General features: G+C 25.5%; 2 protein-coding genes across 2 annotated transcripts in view; one reads left to right on the forward strand and one right to left on the reverse strand.

Annotated features, from left to right (window-relative positions):
* Positions 1-1,423: 1,423 nt before the first annotated feature.
* LOC113548806 lies at positions 1,424-14,996 on the reverse strand. Its single transcript, XM_026949878.1, has 7 exons — positions 14,860-14,996; positions 9,315-9,400; positions 6,591-6,791; positions 3,074-3,746; positions 2,506-2,831; positions 1,845-1,996; positions 1,424-1,747 (listed from the first exon to the last, which is right to left on the reverse strand). Exons 2-7 carry the CDS (start codon positions 9,396-9,398, stop codon positions 1,522-1,524), a joined length of 1,662 nt encoding a protein of 553 aa, XP_026805679.1. The 5' UTR covers positions 9,399-9,400; positions 14,860-14,996; the 3' UTR covers positions 1,424-1,521.
* A 3,705-nt stretch (positions 14,997-18,701) lies between these two features.
* Positions 18,702-24,530, forward strand: part of LOC113560618 — a 34,987-nt gene continuing 29,158 nt past the window's right edge. Inside the window, exon 1 of the mRNA XM_026966605.1 lies at positions 18,702-19,116. Coding sequence (XP_026822406.1) covers positions 19,050-19,116 — 67 coding nt within the window. The 5' untranslated portion in view covers positions 18,702-19,049. The remainder of the gene's footprint in view (positions 19,117-24,530) is intronic.

Raw genomic sequence — 24,530 nt, forward strand, 5'->3', positions numbered from 1 at the left:
CCGTCGCTAGAATCGTCATCCGTCATCACCATGTCGTCGCGCACGACATCGTCCCATCGCGATCTCGCCTAGCCCATCCGTCGCAGTAAACCGTCGCTCCCACGTCCGAGGAAGTCAGGCCTCGCATTCTGTAACAGTAGATGCGTCGCGAGCCCGAGCAAACGTGTCCGCGACACTTGTTTGCTCCGCAGGACCGATCGGCAGAATTGTGTGAATGTGGTCCAGTGCCCTTTTAACTTGCTATATATTGCACCGAATACGCCATATCGTATCCCCCCCCCCTCGTCAAAGTTTATTGTGTCGTCCCGTCAGATGCGTTTTTTTTTGTTATTATTGTTTATATATTACATAACTGTTTTCAATGTATATATATTATATGTTTATATATTTTTTATTTAAATATTGTTTTATTCCCTAATTTTCAAGTCATGCTTAGAATAGCTATTGCTGTGTTTACAATTTTTAAGAAATTTGATTCGAAATTCCAATCCTCGTCGGAAATGACTGTTTCTATTATCTAGTTAACACTATAGTGTGATACATTAAGACATTAAATACTGCGGTAAATGATTTCCTATCGATTATTTCTAAAATTAATACATCATTAAAATTCTCAACCTCTCAATTAAATCACCGTTCCGGTTTTCGGATCACCATTCATTAATCACCGCCCTAAACTCGTTACGGTGATTACAGAGAAATAAAACTTCAATTCACTCGTGACTCGCCAGTATAAAAAGAAAATATTTAAATAAATAGTAATAACTATAATATTCAGCTAAGAGCATGGTTCGCGCATCTTAGCTAAATCGTTGTTCGTAGATACTAACGATAACAGATGGCGCTGCCGTTATGTTCAGCAAATATTGGCGATAAAACGAAAAATGCACAAAACCGTTTCTTTTTTCAACTTTTTCAGTACCTATTAATTATTTAAGTTATTTAATTACGACTAATTGGTTGTAAGGTAGTGCATTTTGAACTACCTACACAATTAAAAATGTAATTGTGTAATATTAAATAAATTTACCAATTATTATATTTTCTTTTTATGCTATACTTCTATTTATACATCATACCTACTATAGTTTACAGTCCTCTATACTCTATAGTGTAATCAGGTGTAAATATTTATTTATTTTATTTTATTTTATTTCATATACATATGAATACTGAATATGTGCTTTATTCAGGTTAATTTCTTTTAGTAGCTATTGATACTCATTAGTAATATTTTTTATGTGCTTAATATGGTTTTTATTTATTGATAAAGTTTTGTAATAGATAATAATTAGAATAAATTAACGATTTATTCAATGATTCCAATGCTTAAACGGTTAGAACTCAATAGTCTCATTGTATGGTTTTTTTTAAAAAAAATATGTATTTTATATATAATATAATCATATATTATGTACAAATAACAGCAGAGTCTGTTTAAATGGAAAGTCGATTAAAAAAATAAAAAATCATAACACGTATAAATTTTCTAATGCTTATAAATACTTAATATTACTACAGTCAACGGAAGTAGTCGGTCGAGTTGATATTTGGCACGTTTTGCCATATTTTGCGATCATGATGTATCATGGTTATGACTGGTTCTAAGGAATCTTCAAAATTAGTCTGATCGGGCAAAAATGAATTTTGTTCTTCATAATTATTGAAGCCCGAATCGTTTGACCATCTCTTGTATGTGGGAAACATCATGGAAACTTCTAGTGAATCTGGTGTCATGTGCAACGTTCTTGACATTTGAAAAAAAATCATAATTTTTTCTACATTAATAATAAAATTTGGTATTTGATATAAGACATTGTCTCAAATTATTTAAAATATCTTACTCATAAACTGAAGGTTCCAATGAATCGTGGTACGCGGTGCTATCAACGTAACGTTTTACCGGTGAAGACGTGGAAGTTATAGTTAATCGGCGAAAATGTTCGATAAGTTTTCCATGTGGAATAGGAACATCATAGATTACTTCTTTAGAGCCCTTAAATCGATAATTTTTAATATAAAAAAAATTGATCATTCACATATTTAAATAAAATAGTTTTAAATTTTTAATAAAATATGCATATATTATAATATTAAAATCTAATAATACCTATACACAAATTTACATAATGAATTAAAATTATAATAGACTCATCAATTATTATTAATATCAAAATACGAGTTTGCAGTTAGGAATGTATAGATAATATATTTTACCTACGTCGGTGCTCAACCTTTTTTGATACATGACTACTACCATATTATATACTTATTTCGATGAGGTAACCCTCATCAAAATTTAATTTAATATACTTATTTGTACCTTTTTATAATAATACTCGTTTATTTAGTGAAACATTTTTAGCGATTATCTGTTATTTTCTACACCCAAGTCGGATAACAAAATATATTATGCACAGCTGGTATACTATTATAGATTAAATAATTATGTTGTTTAAACATAATTCTTTAACATAAAGAATTTATTATTTAAGGGGCACTTACATTTTCAAAAACGTAAACACCGTCTATTATTTTATATTGTGGCTTCTCGTCGAATAAAACATTTTGTTTATGTTTTTTTTTTATTGGCAAAGGGGGCGGATCATCTTCGTTTTCAACTGATTGCTCGGTCCCATAGTCAAGTACTAAATCTGATTCCATTGTAAACATTTTCATTTTAAGATCGTTATTTACATATATTACATCTACGTTTGCTTCTTGATGATATTCTTCGTCTGTTGACATCAAAGTGATTTCTTTGTCTATTTCAGCATTATAATGAGGAGGTGTCTCTGGTTGTTGTTCAGATTTGTCATTTTTTTCCATTGCTTAAAAAATAGATAAACACGTACTTTTATTAACATGCAATGAATAATGAACATATAGGTATCATAGTTATATTTTTAATCTAACCTAGCCTAACTTAATTTAAACCGCATGGCGCTTACCAAATTCTGTTCTAAATGTTTTAATAATTATTAGTGCATTAATAAATAATACGTTGTATTAAAAAAATTATTTTTATAAATATATGGTTCTATAATTAACGATTTAGCTATATTAAACTTACGTTTTGAATAGTTTTGTTCAATGTGGTTTGGTTCGATTTCAACATAGTCATAATCGTCGGAATCAGAATCTTCGCGGTGCTTACCGAAAAACGATACCGATCTACTGATTCTTTTAGAAACACAGTTGTTCGTGCATTTTTTGGACATTTGTCTTACGATTTTAGGCATAAGTTCTTTACAGCTTTGCGATTTCACCGGTTCGATCGGCATACACTTTTCTTGTGGCTTAAAATAAATACTTTCGTACGACAAACTTCTCGAGCGACAAGATTCTTTATCGCTCACCTGAGACGTTCCAGCTATTGTATCGGTGCGAACGAGACCATGGAGCTTCCTGTAAAAACTTATCCGATTGTCAGATTCAGATTTCCTCAGTGCTGCCGATTTTCTGTTGGAGCGAGCCATAATATAACGAATATCATTCTGCTTGTTATATGCCTCGAAGGATAAACCATCAAAAGTCTGTTTCGCTGATGTGCCAAATCGTAAGTGATTTTCGTTTATGACATTGCAGTTATTAGAGTTGGGCTCCACCAAAGGCATTCGGTAAGATGACCGGTAGTTTGTTTCCATAAAACACGAATTTCGGTCTTTAATAAAAGCCAGGTTATTATTTTTAGCGTCCCTCAAAGCAGAAAACCATTCATCTAGGTCAGATTTTGATTTCGTTCTCTACAAAATAAAATTATATTAACAAATTAATACATTTTTATTTTTTACCATACAGATAAGTTATCCATAATAATTTTTGTGAAGGATATATAATATAATATAATCTAAATATTAATAGTTAATACACTATTTCATACACTGCAGTATTATTTCTAATCATGTGTTAGTGTACGCATTACATAGTATAAAAATTAATTGGAAAGTCAGTAACTATAATTCGAAAAATAATGCAGATATTTTAGTGCTTGTTTTTCAATATAATAATATATGATTATAACTATTTTGTAGAATTATGTATTTGTTATATGACTAATATGGAGAAAATATAATTTTAAATGAATGAAAGAAACTTCTTTTTTTTTTAAAATACAGCATAATATTATGGTAAAATTGTATAGCTTTGGTAACTATAGTCTATATAATGCTAGGTAATTCAAACCGTAATAAAAAATAGGTACACTACATACTAATTAAAATTGTATTTAATATTTGTTTTTATAATACTGTTCAATATGTTCACTATACACCATGGGCGTAGGTAGGAAATATTTTCGGAGGGGATTTTTGTCTAAATCTATATTAATATTATAAAATTATGAATAATTTATTTGTATGTATTAAATAATACAATTGTTTTATTTAATTTCGGGGGGTGTTTGAACACCCAAATCCCCCTCTTACCTACGCCCATGCTATACACTGTTAATTATATCCAAATTAATTTTAACTCCATTGTGGTCTAAATCAAACATATATAGTCTTACCCGAAAAAAGTTTAAATATGTTGTATTTAAATTATAATTGGCCTAAAAAATTTTAAAAGTACCTAAATAATAATACTGATAATAATATTAATTATACTCTGGTGAAATTATTGACATAGTGATATGTTTTATTAATGTTATCTATTACGTCAAAACTTAAAATTCTATCAGTGTATAATGCAGGTGCGTAGATAACTTAATTTAACTTTAGGTAGTATTAGTATTTATTTTATTTTACCTTATTAGTTTAATAAAATAAAACTTACTATTTCTGAGTAGGTACCTACGTATAAATGGTATTTATTTATTAAAAAATAAATAAATAAAATCTTATACAAAATATCAACGTGTTATATGTTCTTTTAATCTATTAAATTAGCAAATTAATTATCAAAGTTGTGAAAACCATACAATTTTACCATAATATTATGCTGTATTTGTTGAAAAAGAAATTTCTTTCATTCATTCAAAATTCGACCAATTTTTAAAACTATTTTTTTTCCATAATATAAATGAATAAATCCAAAAAACGATTATATTCGAATTTTCAGAAAAAATGTTTTATTTAAACCATTGTAAAAGGTAGGCTATAAGTTATATATTATACGAGTATTGAAAAAAACTGTACTAGATATCTGTATTAATTTTTGAACGACTTTTCAATTAATTAACATATACTGTATAATAATATATTTCTATATTACTTAAAAAGTTCAATATATTACATTACACACGCTTGAACCTCGTCATATTAATAGTAATTTACTTTAACTTGTTTTTAATTTCACTATAGTATAATTGTAGGTATGCGCATCACCTATAATCATTCCGAGTAACACACGTTTAAAGCTATACATAACAACCATATACGAAACCTAATATTTTATTATACTGTGTAAAAACTTTTATATAAATTATATTTTATAAATCCTGCAGTTATTAAATCTTATATACCTATTAGATAATTAATTAATTATTATATATTAGTATATTATAACTGTATTTTAATAATGTATACTGTATAGTTTTATTTTTAAATGTGTTCTATTGTAATAAATTAAATTGAAAGGAACATTATATATTTGTATTTGTATATATAATTATTAATCAATCATTAATAATGATATTAAAACTATTAAGTAAAAACTATATGCATTACCTTCTTATATATATTCAACATCTAAATACATTAAAAATTAAAACTACATAAATAATCAAAATTCTAAAAATGAATTTAGGTAATTAAAATAATAAGCCATTAACAATTGCATAAGAACTGCAAACAATATCTAGTTACAAAAATAAGTACATCATCATAAAAATCCATTAAAGTTCTCCGGAGTGTTCGAATTGGTTCCCAAGTTGTTAAAAATTGTGACTTTATAAATAATTTATAACAAACATTTTTTAAAAATTCAAATCTACTGATTTCGTTATTTTTATATTTGTCTATTTCTGTTTTTATGAATATTAACTTATTTTTAGACTTCAGGTTTTGTAGTTTGTTCGAACTTCGCGATTTTATATAATTTTTAATTTGAACTTCTTTTAATACATCTATAAATTGAAACATATTCGGATGTGCAAAATAAAAGCAACTGTTGGATTTGCTGTGAAATGATTCACAGCAATTAGTAGATCATAGCTTTTTCGTAGGTCTTTATCGGGAACCAATTCGGACGTGTGTCGCCTACCTAGAATATCGGGAACTAATTCGGATGTCAATTTTCAGGTATGGGAACCAATTCGGAAGCAGCCAAATTTTCTCGTATGAATTTTATCTTATCTAGACCGATTGGACAACCCGACAACTAGAAATAAAAATTCTTTTTCTAATAATTAAAAAGTAGAAGATGATATCATTAAACATTTCTTCTGATCCTATTAAAATAAGAAAAAGAATTGTTCATCAGAAAAATTTGAAATATGTGTACCTTCACTGATAAGTAGTACTTATTATAATAATAGCTGGCTATAGTGGCTATAAAGGTATTATTTATTAGTTTTATATCAGATTCATTTTAATAAATTTAACATCTAAATTTAGTATGGGAACAGAGTGACTAATGACTATACTTACTAAGATTATAATTTGAGATCTAGTAACGATTTGCAATTGACACGGACCCCGTAGTGTTATAGACAATGCAAGGCCCATGTTGACTGAACCTCTGCAAGGTGACAAATGATGGGAGTACTCTAATTGAGTTTTAAAATACAACAATAGTTTGCCTTCAAGTACACACCATCTTTTTTTCCAACGACGTACGCCAACAACTCTCTGTAAAGGAAATTAAAGATATATGAAATATAAAATATCAATAGGTACATACTATATAATAAGAAAATCCAACTATTTGTGTAATTCAATTAACTCATCAAACATGCTCATCTTCTTTAATTGACAATAAATTTATTCGAATTCTAATTTTTGGAATTTTTAAATACATACATCTACTTAAGGTGAGTCATGTTGTGAAAACTTTTGTATTTCAATTGAAAACCCCTCTTTTTACTGAAAATTTAAAATTTTTTTTTTAAATGTTTAATATACTTAAACAGATCTTACAAAACTATATAATAGTTCTAATATTTATTATATTTGTACAATTTTCATAAATTATTAATATTAATTTTCACTCATTATTATGAACTTATTGTTTTTAATACATAAAATTAAATAACTTCAATACTATTCGTTTAAATTTTAATTTTAATTGGTCAACATTTTCAGGAAAATTATACCCTACATAATTTACAGTATAAAAGAGAAATTGTCATTTAAAAAATAAAAGCTTGTATCAGTTGTATCGCCATTAGGCACTCTTTGTAACACAAAAAAATTTCAATAATTTGAAAATATGGTCAATACCTAAATGCATTAAAACATTTAAAAAGTCTGATTTTGAATAACTGTATTATTATTTATTGAAGAAATGGAATGAGCATGTTCGATGAATCACCATATATATATAGAATACACCATATATAATATATAAGAATTGATAAGCGTTTCATATTGTATCTATTTATGCATTCTGAAAACAACTATATTACTATATTTATTTGAAATCTGATTTCATAATAAAATTGTATTTATCATGCATATAGATTGCTACATCGATAACAAGTTAGGGCAGTTATTTTATTAAGTGATAAATATATTAGTTTTACAATGTTTTTTAAATTTCTATTTTAAAAAATATATTTGATAGAAAGTAAAAAATTTACTACACTATTCAAAATAATCGAAAATATAAAAAAACAGGAATATTTACACAATATGAGTACTAGGTTTTAACAATTTTGTTAATTTGGCTTAATTCTAAAATAAATTTGAAATTTTCCCAAATATTTTTCATTAAAATTTTTTAAAAATAGATAATTTACAAAATATTTTAGCTTTTTTATGCTATTTATAGAGATTTAAAAATTGTTTGTATGAAAAACAATAAAAAATGTTTGCTCAGTCAAAAAACTTGATAATTTAATAAAAGATTTCTCGTTTAAGCTGTTTCAATATTGATTTAAAAATATTTATTTTAAATAAGAATAATTTTTTTTAGCATTTGAAATTTAAATTTTGATAAAATTCATCAAAATTATGAAAATTTACAAATAATTTAGTGTATATAGTCCATTTAAAAATGTTCGAAAAGAATAAAAGACTGACACCATATTTATTCGGAATCATTTTTCATATGCAACGATTTATCATTGTACTCAAATTAAAACATATCACAATCATAGTGACTTACTCGATAACGAGTTACACTCAACTATATAGCAGTGTTATACATACTTTCCCCATTTTTTAAATTTATGATGATAAAGATATTTGATTGTTATTCAAATTTAATATATGGTTTCTCGTATTTTATGTTTAAAAAATAAAAAATTGAATACAATATTCAATATATTCATTATAAATTAGTCCAACAGTCCTCTAAAAATATCGATACTACCTACTATTTGAGAAATTATTTTTATAAATATTTTAAATTCAAATTTGAACGAAAATTTGATATTTAAATAAAAAATAAGGATATATTATTAAGTTATACAGTAATTCAAAAAATATTATTCGCAGGTAATTGAAAAAAAATTGTCATTACTTTCATATTATAAATGTTATTTTCTATAATTAATGACATTTTTATAATTTTTAGACTAATTTTAAGCTGTTTATACGTATGACGTATTAACTTTTAATTTAATAATTAGGTACAATATAGTAATATTATAGAAATTATTTCATAATATTTGCAAATTTGCAATTTTTTTGAAAAATTAAGTTCAACCGTATTATTAAAAAATTACAAATTACATATTGTATACTCAGAAACGTTTTTCGTATCTATAGGTATTTGGTTTATCTTTGAATTCAATTTTAATACATCCATTGCTACAGTGACTTACTCATTAACCATTCACAAGTTACAGCCTAAACTTACTCTATATAATCATATATTCTACTCGCCATTATTTTTTTTTTAATATTAAATATCATATTATAAATTAAGAATATTTTTTAAAAACTTAGGTTAAATTTACTGAAAATTTCAAATGTATGTACAGTTTACTCGTGTGCAGTCAACCATTGAAAATATTCTTTACTGTAATATAAAAATTAAAAACGATCATAATATTAATAAATCGTGAATTATATGCAAAATAAGATTTAACCAATATTCAATTCACGGCTATTTGTGAAATGTAAACTATACAGTTTTTAGATTAATTTATTGACGCATGTAAAATAAATACTATATCATACGAGTATATAAGTATACAGTCCACTAACCATTCTGCCCTTTTTTTCTAAATAACCAGCCATTTTAACAATCAGTTGCTTATCGTGCTTCTTATCTATAATGTCCGGCTGCATATCTGTAACAAACATAAAAATGTAGTAAATATGATGATGAATAAGCATCCAATTATTACTCATTGGAATAAAATATCTGATGAGCTGTTACTGTGACAAGTGCTGTCAATAATGTGTCATGAGAATTATTATTTTGATACTTTTTCTTTCAAAAATATGTATTTATATCTATTGGTATATTTGATCATTTATCTACTACACATCAAATACAATTTCAATGTACCTATACTTACTTACTGCTATAATATAATATATGTTCTTACTGTGCTACAATTCAAAGGGATAAAATACAATAGAACACGGGTCAGACTTAGAGAACCCTAATTTGGCGTCTCTTTATATTGAGAACTGCACCCGTATAAGTGGGTTCTAACACTTTTCTGTAACACCAATGACCAGTGAAAAAATGTATTCACTATATATACATTATACGACGTCTAAAATATTTAATACGTTTTAATCAAACTCCGTGATAATAATTAATAATTATTACGAAATTAAACCTCTTTATTGTTAATAGCCATACCCATGTGACTTTTTAAGTTGCTGAGTATTTTACTCTACCAATTACTCAGTATCTTTTTTCCTTCAAATAAAATATAGGAAACATTAATTTAAAAGCCACCTACCGTAATTTCCGTCCATATACTATAAAGAACAGTTAATCGAATTTTAATGGTTAAAACACTGGAGATCTGGATCGGTTAACATCATCAAATAATAAAATCAAACTAATATTATATTTAACTACTTCACGATATTTACTTACTATTATACTTAATAATTTTTATCAATAAAATAATGTCGATTAATTGAAATAAAAAGTGAATAAGCAATAATATCATTCAATGATTTTTAATGAAACTATAAAATTACGAATTTCTTTTTGGCGAAAAAATATTGTTATACATATTCACGTCCTTATGTGCATCATACTTAATACTATATAATATCTGTTTTCTTTTTGAGTTAAATTAATTACGGTCTGCTTAACACACTTCTATAATGGGTATGCATAGACGCATAGTAACTAAGTAGATAATGTAAAATAATTCCTTACGCGTTGAGCATCAGGTGTTTTTAGCAGTACAGCAATAAAGTCAAGAATATTTTCTTTGAAGAATACACATTAAATTATTTTAACAACTGTTGAAAAAAATATAATAACCTAACCTAACTCAACTCGCAAAGAGTTTCTTATGACTAACAAAATAATCAATATTAATTGCGTTTTTAAATAATTATTGAAACATTGAAAACATGTAAACAAATTTTAAATGAAATTCTACTTGAAGATAATTAAATAACGATGAGGGTATCAATTATTCTAGCCTATACTAAAAATTACAGAAAATTAATGTATCATATATTGTTATCCTCCCGCATAAATGCATAATATAATTTAAACAATATCACTTATATGAACACCAATTTATACTAACTAGTAGCTATAAATTGATCCTAATAAAGTACCTATGCAGGGAAATCACAATGGTATTCGTGTTAATGCACTGTTCGCAACTATGTCTACGCACAAACTATAAACATATGTACATTTATGAACATAAAAACCATATAAAATGATTAATAAAATCTAAGCAACCAGATTAAAATAATAAAAGGCAATCGATGATGTGACCATGTTAATCGTTCGCAATATGCTCATATATGTGATTATAAAATGCCAAATATGTGACTTTCTCAATATGGGAATAATAAAAATTGTGTTCTATAAATCTTGTACCTACTCATACATTGTGTTACATTAAACACTTTCTAATTAAATTGACCAGTAGATATGTACAAAACGAGAGATAAAGAAATTGCACGCAAGTCCTATTTTGTACAATACTGTAAAGTATATATATGTGCAAACACGATTAGCAATTAAATATAATGATGTAATGAAATTAAACGTGTTAACATTAATTTTAGGTTATAGTAAAACAAGTAAGTATGTTGTATGTACCTACCTATGTAAAGGGTTAATATTTCCATTAAATTTATATTTAAACTTTATTTGGTAGTGAGTACATTATATTAGGTTTTAATGTTTAAAATGAAATTAATGAATGTTATACAAAACGAATGATTTTATCTGCTCAATTATATTTTTTCCAAAATATATTTTATATATGCTCGATTAAACTGGGCATTAACAATTTTATCAATTATTAAATACCACATTATTTTTTACTACTTTCGTTATTATATTAGTCAGAGATATAATAATAATTTTCCTCATTTAAGTCTGTAAAAACTATTATGTACCTATACTTTATTACTTTTCATTAGGTCTCGCTGGTTTTAGTACCTATTAACAATGTTAAATAAGAATATCTTGATTTTATTTGCTGTATATATCTCTACTCTTTAGTCTCAATTATATAAAATTATTGTTATTTTACTTTGTTCTATACGTCTATGAAATATAAAGTCACGACTGTTTGAGGGAGAGAGGAATCCCTCAAGCGAAACCTTCTTTTTTACTTATATTTTATAACTTACCTATAGTTATTATTCGGTATTCCTAATCACTTTACAATCTAACCACATCTTTCACATGAATCATTTGTGAGGTGATTAATACTATGCCTATAATACATAACAATTATTTTTATGAATAATAATAAACCGATTACAAAGAGACTATTGCAGAACTACATAATAGAATAAAACACATATCACATTAATGGCAAAATGATAAACAACAATGAACAGGAAGAGCAAAACTATTGATTAGCTTCGGACATGGCACATGTTAGTGTGATATCTGCTGGCCCAAGCTCATGTAGAATTATTAGCATATATAGCCATATAGGTATCATAGATATTGGTGAACAAATTTAACCAAATTTCCTGCCATACATGTAATATAGATCAATGATTATACATATACCATTAGAGAATATTGTAGTATATCACTGATGAAAATTCAATTTTATACTTACATATTAAAAAAAAAGTGTATAATAATAAGTATTTTTTTTACTTTTTTCGTAACTGACAAAATATTTAATTTGAAGCGTCTTACAAAAAAATGGTGATCACATTCAAAACATTAGACATTAGGTATAGTTAAATTAGTTATTTAAAATAAGAATTTAAGATCTCTACAAGGATTCTTATGATAACATACATTTTTGTGATCAATAAAAATGTAATATTATAAATGTTTTTTAATTATTTAAAATAAATACTTCAGTCAATCATTAACCCCATATGAATTACCAATAATCTATTAAAATGCTATTTAAACAATAAATCCATTGCTTAACTAATTTCAGTTCCAGTATATTTTAGACCTAAATTATATTCTACAATAATTGCCTTAAATACATGTACTAATTATTGATAGAATGTTTGAATGTACATAATTTATTTACTTATAGTTAATATACGGAATTTTAGTTGCACTGAGTAATTATTAATATAATTAACCGTTCCAATTCATTAAATCAATATGAAATATATAATTCAAATTTTAAGTTAAATATCTTCATTAAAAAATTATACTCTACTTACTATTTACTATATCAGCATTATTATTTTATACAATATAATTTAGAATATACTTAAGATGAAAACTATTATAAAATGATAAAGGTACCATGTATAATGTAGGTTTATACCAATAATGGTCGAAACCATAGAGAATATACTATATTTAAAATATTTAAATTAATTGTGCTTGTACATAATTTATTTTATAAGAACAAAATTGTTCATCCAAAAATAAAGTATATAACACCTGAATAAAAGAATAAAATATACCAAAATCAATCAATTATTTTTAAAACTATTTACTTACCTATAGGCTATATAATAAGTTTACAAGAATAAAACTAAATAATAACAAGTGAGATTATAAATACCTAAAAATATATAATACATGTAATATGTGTATTAAAATTGTTCAATATTTTTTTTTTAAATCATTGTAATATAATAAATTACAGAAATTAAATCACTCTTAATTCGTGATAGTAAGAAGAATGTTTAAAAACATAAGGGTAGGTATTTTTCTTCTTACGAACTAGTGCGCGTCTAAATATCAAACTTTTAAGCCTTAATGTCAATTTGATTGTGAATATGCTACACTCGCATGTGTTATTATGTCTGCCTTACAAATACACAATTTAGCAAATTTACGTTCAATAATATCGATTTTGTGCTATTTAGATTTTATATTAGAGGGGGATTAATCTATTATACAAATTTAAGGTAAGAGCGTAATCTATGAAGTGATGGATTTTTTCAATATTTAAATTTTTTAAACGAGATATGTACATGTAAAATATCACGTATTAAAAATACTCATATCTAGTTTAAAAATTAAAATATCGAATAAAGCAAAATGGTTCTTCTGAATGCGTATTTTCTATGTTTGTAAAACAGAGAGAACACATGTAAATGTATAGAGCCTTAATAAACAACAAATCGTAGACTTCTATACTCATAGCAAAAGAATCACGCAAATTATATGATTTTTATCCACTTCATAATTTGTATTTATTTTACCTTACAATATGTAAACAAACGTATGTATTAATACATTTTATAGTATAAACACATTAAACAGTCATTAAAAATGTTCTATGATCTATTGAACTATTTAACTTTGTTGTTTACAATAATATGTTAACGTATAGTAAATAATAAATACATCATTTACCTGCATTGTTTAAAACAAAAGGATCGAGAGAATAATTATTATTATCATAAACATATTTTATAAAACTGTTGATGATGCATTTAAATATTATTCTAAAATATTAAATTACAATATATAATATGCTTAACACAAGATAAAATTAAATTAATAAAGAAAAAAGATGTTGTCGTGGTTGTTATATTATTTAGAAATATTAAGTGTACAGTATATAAGACAATGGATACAAATATTATTTCATGAATCTTTATTACGGAAGAAATAAGTCATATAATATTTCAAGAATTGTTTTAATATTTTTCCATTGTAATAGAATTATAGAAATACATTATTATTTGAATTACTAGTGCATTCACAATGACATTCTTCTAAAGTAAACCAAATAATAATTAAAAGTACTTAAATTCAAATCAGTATACTTAACTTAATATAGTTTAACTTATTTATAATATATTATTAAGTATAATAATATAATAGTAAAGCTTTAAATTAAGTTATCAAAACTTAAAAAGCTTTATATTATCTTAATTTTATTATTAAAATGATAAGTTTAACTGGTTAGAACAAAATTATTTTTATGACAAATCTATTATTTTTTTTACATTATTTATGAATTTTTTATCATAAATATTATGTTTTAAAATAAATAAAATTATTATTATTTATTATTATAATCTATAATATTGAATAATAAATAATTTAAGGCTAGTACCTATGTCCTATAAAAAAAAAAACTATTTTTAAACAAAAAAAAAATGAGATTATATATTATAAGCTGTGTTTACTTACTGTTTTTAACTGTGGATTGGCACCAAACTTAGAAAAGACGAAACAGTTACTTTGAGCGCAGTATAACACATGTAGCACGCACTCCCGCTTAGTTCACTATGAAACTCAAACAGAACATGCACACATTTGATACTGGCGGCCGATGTGGATCCGTACAAATCCGCGCTCTACCGGAACGTAATACTGCATTTGAAGCATTTTTATAAACATTTATTTACTCCATAATGAAATAAAGTTTTGAATTATTTATTTTTTTTAGTAACTTAACTGTTTATAAAATTATAGAATAAACAATTAAATGTATTTAATTTTATACATTTTAACTTATAACTTATAACGTATGATAAGTAATCGTAACAGAAATTGAGATTTTTATATATTATTTCCGTTTGAATACGTAACATAGAATTAATTATAGGTAAAAATAATTTAATTTATTTAAATAATATAACAGTATGTAATTATATCTAGAAAAGACTATTTATATATATATATGTATAAATGGTGTATGATAATATTCTTTAAACTTAATCATTTTGAATTATTCATAACTAGTTAAAAATGAATATTTTTTACCGAATCTTTTTAAAACCATAATTTTTAATGAAATACTCAAATATTGGAAACACTAATATATATTCACATACAAAATACATTTTCAATACTTATTGTATAAATTATATTTTTTATTTATTAAAGAACGAGTATCTAAACAATCTCAAAAATAAATTATCTTAATTCAAAAATCGTTACTTATTTAAAAATAAATTATTAAGAATCTGTATTTTCATTTATTTTTTTAAAACAAAGATTTTAAAGAACATAGGACAAATATAACTTATTAATAACAGAATATGTATCTTTATGAGCAATTTTAGTCAGTAATTTTAAAAATTACATTGATATAAAATGTCAATTTAAATTTAAACTGATCCTGTAAGCTATATTATTCACCAGTAATAATATTAAAATATTACTAATTTAATATAATAGACTAGATAAAACACTAAACAATTATATTATTGGCTTTGAACTTTACATTTGATAAAAAAAAATGTACAAATGATTAATTGATTAACTGTTAGTTGTAAGTATACTTACTTAATTTTATTGGTAGGTATCCACAATCCAATATGTTATAAAATACCTAAAAACAAATCCAAAACAAAATAAATAAATAAAAATCTCATTCCACTTGACCTCGTTGAGTTATAGGCTTGTATTCAATAGATCGAAAAATTACAGTGAAAACATTATGTTGATACACAAAATTATTATGCGTTCCTTCCGACTGGATTTAACAGTCATATAATAACTAGTTTTATAAATTACTTACACAGCGTAGTGTATAATATGCATTACTGATGATTCAACAGAAATGTCTATAGTATTATTACCCATGTTTTTGTACATCAACAGTTTGATTGGGGTAATTTCATACTATAAAAGTAATGTTATAAGACAGATGTGATTTTCATAATTTCACGTTATAGCAGATGACGCAATCTAACAACGACAATCACACTGCAGCACACCACTATTTTTTTCTTATCTTCTTCACAGGGTTTAATATTTTAAAAGTATATGGGTGGTATTAAATTTCATATGAAAAAAATATTTTACAGTATTTTTTCATTGAATAAGATTGAGAAAATTGTTAGAATTAACGTCCTTTTTCATATTCAGCTAATTATATTACGTTTATGAATAAACCTTATTCACTTACCTAAAAATTTAAATTCATATAGATGTTATTGATGTGTAAAAACAATTATAATTTATTTTTTTATAAAAAAATATTCAATTTTTATAAACAACTTAACATTACATTCTTCATAATGATAAAAATTATTAATTTAAAGTCCACTCACTTATATTTACATAAACTATATAACACATATTATATAATAATTTATATTCATTATTGTGTATGTATTTACTTTTTACAAACTTACTAATAAAATTTATCATCAAAACGTTACAAATCGATATATTATTATCTCGGTATGTGCTTGTGATTTACTTTAAATTAATAACTAGTAACTAGTACTAACTAAATTTAGTAGGACCATATAGCTGTGATGTACTCTAGGTCAATATCAGCGATTATTAAGCTCTCATCAAATTGTAAATGGGTTTATTATCTGCGTCGTATAACTACGTATTGCTAATTTTTTGCCCAATTTTAATTAACTATGTGCTTATGTATAATTATATAATTATTAATACTGATATTAAATATTTTAATTAATGTTTTTTAATAAAGTATATAATATTGTAATATATACCTAATCAAATCCATTAATTATACAATACATATATTTCCGTATTAGTATACGCTAAAAATAATTGTATATTAATAATATTTTATAATATGCGACAAAATTATGGTGAGACGCTTGCACATTTAATTGAATTTTAAACTTTTCATCAATTTACACGACTTAACTTTGTTAATAGGTACTTAGTGTGTACACAGATCTAAATGTATAATTGTGTACATTTCATTCGTTTTCAAAATATTAAAAATTATACTTATTTTACAGGTAATTTGAATTAGTTACATTTGAGTGTGTATTTCAACTAAGGTTCACCTAATTGAACCTTAAAAATTTCTATTGTTTTTAAAGAAAATCATTGACATGTAATGATTGTCGCTATGAATCGCTTATATTGAGGTAACAAAAAATCGATTAAATAGATACAATCTCTACTTCACAATTTTAAGCTCGTATTATCTTCAGTAGTTATATAAGAGTATTTGAGAGTCTCAATAATATAACCTGTTGAACATTTTTAACAATTAAAAAAATTATATGTCTCAGTACGATTATACACAAACTAAATTACTTTGTCATTTTAAATTACTTAATCTTCGTATAATGCAAAATGCAATTCATTTTTTTTATACAAAATAAAAAATATAAATGTTTAATTAAAATTCAATCTGTAAGTGTTAATTTTATTAACGAATGTCTTTTCTCTTCGAAATTTGTCCACTTAGGTATTTATGTAGATATGTATATCGTACGTTTCTTTTTGGTATTTATTTTTTAAATTCACGTACTATCGACTATCGTATGTATATCTTACTCGTATCCCATATACCTGTACGATATACTTATTAATTATCGTGATCTAAGGTTTAAAATATATATTTCTTGAAAAAAATAAAACAAAAATTATACTATTTTCAGTAAATCTATCTTTACAGTTTACTTACAATCAGTGACTTAAAATATTTAATTTGGTCTATCGATTACTGCGCGTGTGTGTGTCCAGACATTATTTCTGAACATAAACAGTATAACTACTGTTATTTTGCAAATTATTATTCTTATAATATAATTATAATCTGTGGTTTTTTTTTAGCAAAAATACCCGGAAATTCGATTAAGAAACAATGTCATGTTAAATAAAGACGATCGCGGCGACGCGATGACGCGACGACGGCTCAAGTAAATGATGTAAGGACGAGATTCGCGACGAGGGGGCGGCACTGAAACGTTTTTAAACCCATACAGTAATATTTCGCCTCAGTCCGGCTCTGCAGTGGGTCGCGAGATCACTAAAATACATCACGATATCTATGTATATATGTGTGTGTGTGTGTGTGGCGTTGTACGTGTGTGATCTTCTTTCTATTCGCATCGATCCGCGAGGACGTTAAAATCTGAGCGACCAAAATACAATTTATAAAAAACGAAACAATACAGCTCGCCAGACGATATAGTAATAATAATAATATAATATATGCACCGCACGCGGACCCGTGGTCCGTGGCATTTGCGCGCCACTTGCGAGCATGAGGTATTGATTTTTTTCCGTCCACGCTCACGACGGTAGTCATTCCCCGAGCGTCTAGTCTGCACTACGGTCCCCGCCACCGTCGTGCGTGACACACAATTACACAACAGCTGCTGTCTATAACAACAATTTGTGCCATCCAGTGTACGGTCTAGTCATATACCGCGCGATTGTTGTTGTTGTTTTCGCTGTAAATACATCGGTTTTTACGTACAAATTAGATTTTATAAAATTTCGATCGTTACACCGAACGTACACGTGTAGGCGGTCAACGGACGAATCTCATCAATTTTGTAGTCGTGTGTTTTTGTGTGTTCGATTTATCGTGCTCTCTTCAAGACTGTTATTTTAAGTTTATCGTATTAGCTTAGAATAAAAATAAGATGGAACACAACGACTACATAAACGACGGATACACGTGTTTCTACTGTCATACATCCTACGAAAAAGGTAATTACTGATTGTGTTTTAATATTTTTCTAATCCTAAACGTTAAGATGTGTAGTCTACTAGTATTTTGAGTTTATGTGATAAGAATATATGATGAGATAGCATAACATGAACTGTAATAGGTGAAAGTACCACGCGTTATAAAATATTTAGGAAGGGAGTATGATTACTATTATTGATAGTGTAGGTACCGTAGATAGTAGGTACGATATGAATTATGAATGCAAATGTGCATACTTAAAATAGTTAGCGTTACATGTTTCATACGTCATACCATATGTTTACTAATTAAATTTTACTGCTATATATTCAGTAGTATAACGTAATCATGGATCAATTTAAATGGTTTTTAGTGATATATATTTGATGTATATTTAAAACTTAACATAGCCATTGTACTACTAGTACCTACTTAATATTACTAAGCATAATATATTTTAAATAAAGGAAATAAATTAAAATTTTAAAATAAGTTAAAATAATTTTATTTATTAACATTTTTTTTTCCAAAAATAACGATTGAGAATTGTTTGAAAATACATGTCGTCATATTCAATTTAGTAAAAATATGTGGTTTATTTATAAATTTTTTTGGTGAAAAGTCTTGAATAAATGATTTGAAATTAGATAAATAAATATTTTAGTCCTTTACTTTCAGGAAAACCACTAGTGTAGTGGTGTACATAGAATAGACGTTACTTATGTGATAGAATAATTTTTCAAAAGGGCTTAAGGAAATATGTGACACACCCTACCAAAGAATTCAAAGTACGTCATAATTCATTATACCATTTATACCTGTCTAGGATTTCTATTCATTAATTCGTAAAATTATGATTTCAAGTAAAATAATATAAAATTATCTTTAAAAATTAACAGATTAATAGTTTCATAAATACATTACTAATTTTATAATATGAAAATTGAATGTATTTTTAAGCACATGTTCTTAGTTAAATTGGTATTGTAATTTGTACGTTATGTAATTTTTTTAATTCAGAGCGTATTTGTTGATAAATTGATTGGTTTTAAAATGATGTGTATTTTAAATTTTTATTAAAGACCATGTTGACAATTTTCTAATAGCCGAAATGCTTTCTGGTTATCAAATGAAAATTACTTGTATCTGGACTTAGTAAATTAAATCTAAATAATAATTCTACATGGAGGCTTAAAATTAAAATTTTTCTATAATTTTTAATAATCAGTAAAAACTAAAAATATAATAATAACTATAAAAACATCATTAATCAAAAAAAGAAAATGTTTACATAGCAACCGGGTGAAAAAGAGGGCCGCCGAAATAAAAATAAATACACAGACAAACTGATAATATATTATAAAAGTTGTTTTTAGTTTTACAATATTGCAATTATTGGTTGGTTCATGCAGTTGATTGCTCCCTATATTTATATTAAAATTATTGGAGTAAAGACATAAGAAAACATTACATATTTACACGTGATCGTTTCTCGTTGCCTTCCACATAAAAAGTGGCAGTTATTTTCCATAGACTTCTAACTTCCCAAAAAGAAAAAAATCAGTTTATAACGTAGGTATTATAGTCGATGACGTAGCATAGTCATTTATAGACATTTATTATTAAATGGTATCTCCTAAAAGTATTCAATTATTTAGGTAAAACAAAATGGGTTATATGTTATTGGACACAACTCTTTAAGTATAATATTATACACACTACAAAGGATCGAAAAATTTTAAGAAATAAAAATGAGTGAAACTGTTTAAAGAATGCATTTTCATTTAATCTCATAACTATAATCAAATACAGTCCCAAGTCACTAATAATTTAATTCAAAATATCTCACGAAAAAATATCCCTGAACAAAATGTTAAAATTTAGAAAAATCGTTTTTATATTTTAAATTTAACTATATATTTAACTACAATAATAATAATAATAATAATACGAAAATATTAAAAAAAAACAACTATTGAAATACACGTAATAAAATACATACATACCTATTATAAAATATATATGTAACGTACGAAATTTTTAATATAGGTACTCATTTTTTATGCAAATAAGAGTTGTCATCAGTTTCATACAACTCTGACTTTCTAAGTTCTGAACTAGTTAAAATTGCACACCACTATATACATCATAAACTTAGCTTGATAATCGTTGATTATATTTTTAATTTGGATACTATAATATATTATTGTTATTAACTAATAAATTACAAGCTTTAAGTAAATACCGACATAAAACCACAAAAGGAAAAATATATTTGAGCAAATACCATTATTACGGAGTACTTATAGTGTTTTACTTCAAGGGGGGCCAATAAAAATAGTAACAATAGTGATCATTTCAAACTATATCTTATCATTAACTAGCGCAGTTGGAAACATATTGTTCATATTGTATAAATTTAAAAAGGTAGTGGTATAGTTGAAATTCAATATTTATACTGTTAAAATGCTCGGATGTTTTACTATTTCGTAAAAAAAATGTATGTATTAACTTACAAGAATATTTTTGAATTTAGTGTCAATCGGTAACATGTAACACACACGTTTGTTATAGATTTATAGTCCTCATCCACGTATCAAATTTCAGTTAATAAAACGCTCATGAAGTCAAAAAACCTATACGTCTATAAACTGCAAAAAATGCGTTTTCTGGAGATATAAAGATCAAAAATACATATCATCTATCAAAAATAAAAAAAGACAATAATCGCTTAAGCTCGATAAAATAATTCAAGAATTTCAGCCCACAAAATCGTTGTGTTTATAAATTTAACTCGCCTATTTTCATTTAAAATGACTACGAGGCACGAGTATTATTATCCATGTGAATTTAATGAAATTTGAAATACCGTACAAGAATATATTAAAATATTTCTAACTACTCGATGTTTTTTATACATATCAATCTAGCACTAATTTTTTGATTTTCAAACGGTTAGGCGTATTAATTACTATATATATACAGTGTGGTTCTTTTATCATTATACAGTCATTATTTTGTAAAGTATATTGACTTTTTTTTCAAAATATTTTGTATTATAATTTTCAAAAACTGTACGCAATTTTTATTTTTTCACCCTATTATTTAATAGTAAAACCACTATCAACTTTTGATTTTCAAATGGCAACCTACATTTAAAATGTAAGTACCAAATTTATACGACTATTTTTTTTATGAATTTAAACGTTAAAATCATTATTTTTCAAACTGTTAGTGAGTTATAGTTACTCAAAGTTGGGTGGTTTGAGGTTTTTAGGTGTTCATCCTGGGGCGATTGTAAACTCTCCCGGTGGTACTCCAATACTATCCGACGTAAACTCTGCCAGGTCTTCTGTACTACTTATTTTATTTGATAAAATCATAAAATAAATCTAATATAAATTTTCAATTTCATTTAAAATTAGTCAATCATATAATAATAATATATAAATTAATGCCTTTAGCTACTATGAGCTATAATATTATAGTCAAAATACAATCAAAAATAAAAATTCATAAATTCAATCTAAGATACAAAATAAATAAAAAATATATAATAAAATAAAAATGTTTAAATTAATTTTTTTTTTTTTGATAATAGGAACACACAGATTTTAAAATACTTATGGTAAGGTAATATAGGTATATATATGGTAAAGCTCACACTTCTAAATTTGGAGGCCTGATTGGAGTATAAAATTAATCGTATATACTCGTATAATTGTTATTAGGTTGATACACAATATACAGCCGTAGTTATAGGACTCTGTATATGTATTATTCACTACATTACAAACTCAATATCTCATTCAAGATGTATATTATGATATTAATATCACATTATTAGGTCCTATATATAAATATATATATATATATATCGATCTACAAAATTCACTTTTTATAGTGTAGATTTCATTAACTGGGTAAAGCATAATACTGCAGTTTATTTTATAACAATATCATGTTTATAATATGAAACCTACTAATCTAGTATAATTTAATTTATGTACATAATATTTTATACTAGTTTATAATTTATAAATAATACTGCAGATGCATGTCAGCCTCAAAAAAAATACAACATATTTATTTAATGGTCAAAGAATAAGGACCTTAATCTACACTACTCGCAAGATCCATACATTTTATATATTATAATACAATATTCAGTATTACTTAAACTAAAATAATTTATGTACCTATATTCAATAAATGTACACTGAATGGTCCGAATGTTAATGATGCTGACGATTTTATGAAATAATAACAAAATATCAATAATAATACTGTATAAATACAGTATATACATTACGTATTTCCTATACCGATCGGTAATAAATACTAATATTTATAACAATAATTATAATTTATTACCAACGATTGCACTATTGCTGTGTCCTATATAACGTATATGTTATTGAAACAACAGGTTTTATCGATGGTCACTGTACTGATTATTGATTGCAAAATGTGGTTAATCCCGGTGTTCGCAATGATTGGAATACCAAGCAACTATGAATTTTAATATTATACTATAATAAGATGAATAACGAAACATGTAGAAAAAAACCAACATTATAATATTTTGTCGGTTATTGAAAACAGCAAATACTTTATAAAGAATATATATATATAGCCACAAAATATACTATAACAGTAATCAGTATAACCACTAAATTTATTGAAGGATTATATAGCTAGTATAATGAATACAGCTATAGAATGCTTAAATTTCAGTTTTTATATAATTTTATGTATGTCATATATATTGGCAGTTTAGAGCAAACAAATACGATAATAATAAAACTTTATTTAAATAACATAATAGATGACAAAAATAAGAAAAGAAAAAATTTTTTGAAGGGAGAGTGAGCATTCACGTTGTAAATATCTAATTTTCCTGATAAGAAAGTACGCGTCTACACAAGTGCGTGATACTAACCCCTTTGAAAATGGTTAACGATGATGTATTAACTGGAGTAGGCAACACTTCATATAACGTGCATAAAAATAAGGATCCTACTCTTAAACCTACTTTATTTGAAGTCGCTAGGAAATTAGCTGTCAAGGTGCAATATATTAAACATATTTATACAATATACGTCATTATAGATGTGCTCGTGATATATTGGGCCTATTGCGGTTATGTGCATTAATGACACAGGGTTTACTTCATAAATACTGTCACACTATACTTGTCGCTGATTTGTTTTTACTGATCTAATAAACAAAATACAGCTTGTTTGATAAATTTATCATTCGCATTTTTGTAAGACAACTATACTGAATGGATTATTATACTTTTTTTGTAAATACATTACTTATTTTGAAATTACCACTTATGTCTTTTACTGGCCGCTCATACTCGTATCAAAATTTAAATTTCTAACTAAGTACAATATAAATTCTATAATCGACATAATCAGTTCTATTA

Source organism: Rhopalosiphum maidis, chromosome 1, assembly GCF_003676215.2.
Source record: "Rhopalosiphum maidis isolate BTI-1 chromosome 1, ASM367621v3, whole genome shotgun sequence".
Taxonomy (NCBI): Eukaryota; Metazoa; Arthropoda; class Insecta; order Hemiptera; family Aphididae; genus Rhopalosiphum; species Rhopalosiphum maidis.

Coding starts and splice junctions, on each gene's coding strand:
- LOC113548806 (XM_026949878.1), bottom strand. CDS start 9,398: ATGCAGCCGGACATTATAGATAAGAAGCACGATAAGCAACTGATTGTT. Junction 3,747..6,590: donor GATCTCAAATTATAATCTTA/GTAAGTATAGTC, acceptor TTTATTTTGTAG/AGAACGAAATCAAAATCTGA. Junction 1,748..1,844: donor TTGGAACCTTCAGTTTATGA/GTAAGATATTTT, acceptor TCAAATGTCAAG/AACGTTGCACATGACACCAG.